The 5,518-nt window shown below is 37.0% G+C and overlaps 1 protein-coding gene across 1 annotated transcript; it reads right to left on the bottom strand.

The window, feature by feature from the left end:
- Positions 1 to 1,115: 1,115 nt before the first annotated feature.
- On the bottom strand, positions 1,116 to 2,153 carry LOC127094249 (uncharacterized). Its single transcript, XM_051033106.1, has one exon. It carries the CDS (start codon positions 2,151 to 2,153, stop codon positions 1,116 to 1,118), a length of 1,038 nt encoding a protein of 345 aa, XP_050889063.1.
- Positions 2,154 to 5,518: the final 3,365 nt, after the last annotated feature.

The following is a 5,518-nucleotide window of genomic DNA, read 5'->3' as shown; positions in this document are numbered from 1 at the left end:
GCGTCAACCCGTTTCCCATAACAACAACCCAAGCAAGGACATATCATTCTACTGGGGTCTTCGGCGTGCGCAACGGCAAACTTAACGAATTCTGATACCCCATTCTCGTACTCTCTCGACAACCGATTGGAAGACATCCATGTATTATCCATTACTAATTAGAATAAATAAAAAACAATTTCAGAAGAGTTCAAACACATTTGGACCTAGGTTTCTAAAAACCAACCGTCAATTTACTAGTGCATCCGCTATCATGGTCGAAACAAACGTAGAAGGAGGAAACGCGCAGTAATAAGGTAAAACAGAAATTGGGCAAAGCTAAAACAAAGCAATAACATAAAACAGTAATTGGGAAAAGCGTGTACCTTTGATGGGTAGAAGGAGGAAACGCGCATGTAGATCTAACAGAGGTGGAAGGAAAACGCCTCAGAACCCTAACGTGAAAAAGAACGCTAATAACAGATAGTGAAATAACAAAACGCGCAGTATGTTATAATTTTAATGTTTACTAAAGGAGACATTAGAGGGCGCTTGTGGAAAAAAAGCGCCCTCTAAAGGGGGCCTAAAAGGGCGCTTATGAAAGCGCTCTCTAAGGCTTTCCAGAAGCGCTTTATAAACTGGAAATGTACATGGACTTAGAGAGCGCTTTTTCAAAAGCGTCCTCTAAGGGTAACCTTAGAGGGCGCTTTCACAAAAGCGCCCTCTATTGTTGTCCCTCCATTTTTTTTTTGGCTTCACTTTAGAGGGCGCTTTGTTACAAAAGCGCCCTCTAAAAGGGGCCTAAGAGGACGCTTCTAAAAGCGCTCTCTAAGGCTTTCCAAAAGCGCTTTATAAACTGGAAATGCACATGGACTTATAGAGCGCTTTTTTAAAAGCGCCCTCTAAGGGTAACCTTAGAGGGCGCTTTCTAAAAAGCGCCCTGTATTGTTGTCCCTCTATCTCCTCCTTATTTTTTCGCTTCACCTTAGAGGGCGCTTTATTACGAAAGCGCCCTCTAAAGTGCGCTGTCTATTCCAGTTGTTCGCTCCTTATTTTTTCTCTTCACTTTAGAGTGCGCTTTTGTAATAAAGCGCCCTCTAAGGGGCGCTGTCTATTCCAGTTTTTGGCGTAGTGCTTCACACATTCCTCACACAATTCATTTGGATAATGTGTGGCATCCCCGTTACCATTTCACTTTGTTGCAACTTTCTTAGATCCCTAAAATTAAGGTGACCAAGACGGTAATGCCATAACCACTCATCTCTACTTGCCGCGGTAGCTAGACAACGATGCTCCATAACCTTTAACTCAACCTTAAAGGTTCTATTGGCAGCCATTGGCGCTTTTAGAATCAACACACCATTTGAATCCAAAACGCGTAAAATCTTGTCCTTCAACCGAATTTTGTATCCTCTTTCAAGTAATTGGCCAATACTTAAAAGATTACACTTAATTCCCGGTATATACAAGACATCTATGATCCTTGAATGTCCCCCATTCCTTTTTCCGATCAAAACATCTCCTACCCCTTCGGCGCTTAAAGTGGTGTCGTCGGAAAATTTGACTTTACTTTTTGCCGCTTGATTGATTTGCACAAACCAATCTTTTCGACCCGTCATATGTGTTAAACAACCGGAATCCAAGTACCACTCATCTCTCCCTTGGACTCCATCACGAACGATAACCAACGCATTTCGATCCGAATGCATTTTCTCGCTATTTTCCGGAACGGTACAGCTGTTGTCCCACAAACTGTCACTACAGTAGTTGCTTCCCGGAACATCCGTAATGCCATAACTCCCCTCCGTGATCCTTACTAGAAGTGTGTCCTCATCATCTACCTCTTCCCTATCAACCTTAGCTTCATTATTTTGATTCTCATTCGATTTTCCACGACATGAATTTGCAAAGTGTCCAAACTTTCTGCACTTGTAGCATTGCACTTTACTCACATCACGCTTCTTGAAACCATTGCTATGACCACTATCCTTGGAGCTACATTCACCCTTTTCACTCGTAGAATTCTTTGAATTTTGCGAATCGTTTGAACCAAAATTCTGAAAATTTGATATACCTCTCATCGCAAATTTTCCTTTCGACCTCTTATTCTTCTCATTGAAACGCGTTTGCAAAGCAATCTCCGCTTTGGCTTTGTCGGCGCCTCTCTCATCCATCCTTTGTTCATGTGCCTCTAACGAACTTTGCAATTCATCCTTTCTCAAAGTTGTTAGATCCTTTCATTCTTCAATAGCCACAACTATGTTGTCGAAATGCGACGTTAACGAACGCAATACTTTCGATATAACATTCTGCTCAAGAATCATTTCCCCGCAAGATTTGATTTGATTAACTAACCGGGTAATGCGCATAATGTAGTCGTTGATCGTTTATTTATCTTCCATTTGTGTTAACTCGAATTGTCACTTGTAAGTTTGTAACCTTACAACCTTCGCTTTGACGGCACCAACATATGCTTTCTCCAAGATTTCCCATGCTTGCTTCGCCGATTCACAATCGCCAACCTTCTCGAAATTGCCGTTATCAACACAAAAATGAATCAAGAATAGGGCTTTGTAATCCTTCTTCTTCTCTTCTTTGTGTGTAGCTCTTTGAATGTCGGTAGCCTCTGCCCCTAATTGTGTAACTCCATTGACGACGATTTCAAGCACCTCTTGATAACCAAACAAAACCCTCATTTGTTTTTCCCATTTATCATAATTCTTCGAATCAAGAATCGGGAGATTGGTGGGAATTCGATCATTGGAAACGGTTGCCATTGTTGCAGCGGATTAGGATCGATAACCAAGGCTCTTGATGCCAAATGTTAGAACATAAAACATAAAACTGAAAATTGAAGGTTCAACAATGGTGGAAGAAAAGAAGATTGGGGAAGATGAAGTTGAGAGAGAATTAGAGAGAATAGAGTAATATTTGATGAGTATAGATTTTGGCATTAACCTTGAATTGGAATGATACAAATGTATTTATACATTGGGAATAAAAGCTACAACTAAAGTGACTCTAAAGAAAATAAAATCTGTTAATTTGGAATGGAAAAAACAGAATTTTAATTTTCAATTAACAGAGAATATGTTGGAAAAAATCATTAATTTTACATTGAAATTATAAGATAGTTTATAATTTAAAATAAATATTTTTGACAAAATAACTTATAATTTGAGACAGAAAAAATATATAGTTGATGGATAATGATGCTCATGTTGCCTTACATTGAGTGGTCATTGTCCCAAAAAGAAAATACTCGTGCACAAAGAACACCACTATACAATAATATTTTTATTTATTTATTTATGTGGTTTTAACCCACTCACGCGAATTTAATACTTATATATATATATATATATATATATATATATATATATATATATATATATATATATATATATATATATAATATATATATATATATATATATATATATATATATATATATATATATATATATATATATATATATATATATATATATATATGTTTTGTTCAACCCTCTTAGACATCATGTCTAAACAGTGGAAATTTCTCTAAAGCTAGCTATTATCTTCTAAAAGGATGATATATTAAGATCTTTAAAAGGTATATAAAAAATCATCACCGTCTGAAAGCTTCGTTCGTTGAACCACGCATCACAGAAGATGCTATTGAGTTTTGTTTAAACTAATTGTCAGAAGTAAATTCTATAGAAATTCTCGAGTCTCGTTGTGATGGAAGATATGGAGGTAGAGGTACTCAAGGTTTAAATGTTAAGACAATAGACTAAGATGTAGTTCTTCAAGCACACTTGTATATATATTGAATAAAATTGATGAAATTCAACATTACTTGTTCGCTCACAAAAGTCTTATAAAAGAAAAATTCTTCTGGATGAGTGAATAATTGATGTTAGTGAGCATAACAAAACTTTCATAAATTGATTTAATGAAAGAGTTTCTAAATATAATAGTGCATCCGAGACAATTTAATGGACTTCATATATGCCTAAGTTTAATGTAATAACTTGGAGCGCATACGAAATTACTAAATTTTCATTCTATACAAAATCAAAGGATGATCATAGTACCACACAAAGTAGTGGAGTTATGGTTGAAGCTGAACTCATGTGCTTTTCTAGGTCTAACGATAAGAATCTTGTATTAGCATCTAGAGTGTACTTTGGGGTGATTTGTGTTGGTGTAAGCCCTAAAGGCCAATACTTTTGGTACTTGTATTGAATTATTTATTAATAATTAAAAGGCTTTTTCTTTATTATGGTTGTTTAATAAAGTCCCTGGAATAGATAGTCCGTTTAATGTATCAAGTGTGACTTGATCATGAAAGCACATTAAACATAGGGACACTATTCTTAAAGTATCCGTAGTCGAGCTTTATTGTGAAGTGGGATAACATTAAAGCATTAACACTATTATGTTTGTAGACTGGTGATCACATCTCATGGATCATGGATAAAGAGTTATCAAGTCTTAAACATTGGTATGAATATTAAGAGTAATATTTATACTGGATTGACCCGCTATGAGAATACTATATACAAAGTTATGCAAAGTGTCATAAGCTATTCTCATGGTGATAATGGTGTATACCACTCTTCGACCTGAAACCACTATGGATCCTAGATGTAGAGTCGAGTGCTTTATTGCTGATCCAACGTTGTCCGTAACTGGATAACCATAAAGACAGTTGATGGGTACTCCACGAAGCATGCTGAGGTACATGAGTGTCCTAGATGGAATTTGCCCATCCTGCGTAACATGATAAATGTTTATGGGCCCAATATTGAACTGGACAAGGATGAAACGGTCTATACCTTGTGTTCAATATAGACATAAGGGAAAAAGGGTAATTATACACATAATTATTATCACAAGAGGTTTTGTCAGATCACATGACATTTTCGTGACTTGGGTAGCAGTGATGTGTTTCTAGATACCGCTCACTGTTTATTATGTTAAATGCGTGATTTAATATAATTGTCAACGTCGCGAAAACCTACAGTGTCACACACAAGGACGGATTGATGAGAAATAGAGTAACTAAGGAACACCGTAAGGTACGGTGCACGTAAGTGGGAGACGAAATATGGTAAGGTACCAAATACTTAAGTGATTTTGGCATATTATGAGATATGGGCCAAAATACACTTAAGTGGGCTTTTTAGCTTGAAGCCCAAACAAGTGGTTCTATAAATAGAACCCTTGGGTATAAGCATTGTCACTCAGACTCAACTCAAGTGAAGACTTGGAATTTCGTTTCCCTCTCTCTCACACTCAAAGCCTTCATTCGTACCAGCTAGCAATGAGAATGAAGGAATCCGTTCGTGTGGACTGAGTAGAGACGTTGTCATCGTTCAACGTTCGTGATCGCTCCGTGGATTTGTATCCAAGGTTTTGATCGTTACAAGAGATCTGCACCAAAGGTTTATATCGCCACAAGAGGTAACGATTCTATCACTGGTCATGCCCATTCGTAAGGATCAATAATGGAGAAATTTTTAAATTCTGCTGCGCCTTGGATGGTAATTCTC

This window comes from Lathyrus oleraceus, chromosome 6, assembly GCF_024323335.1.
Source record: "Lathyrus oleraceus cultivar Zhongwan6 chromosome 6, CAAS_Psat_ZW6_1.0, whole genome shotgun sequence".
NCBI lineage: Eukaryota > Viridiplantae > Streptophyta > Magnoliopsida > Fabales > Fabaceae > Lathyrus > Lathyrus oleraceus.
This window is presented reverse-complemented; position numbering and strand designations above follow the sequence as displayed.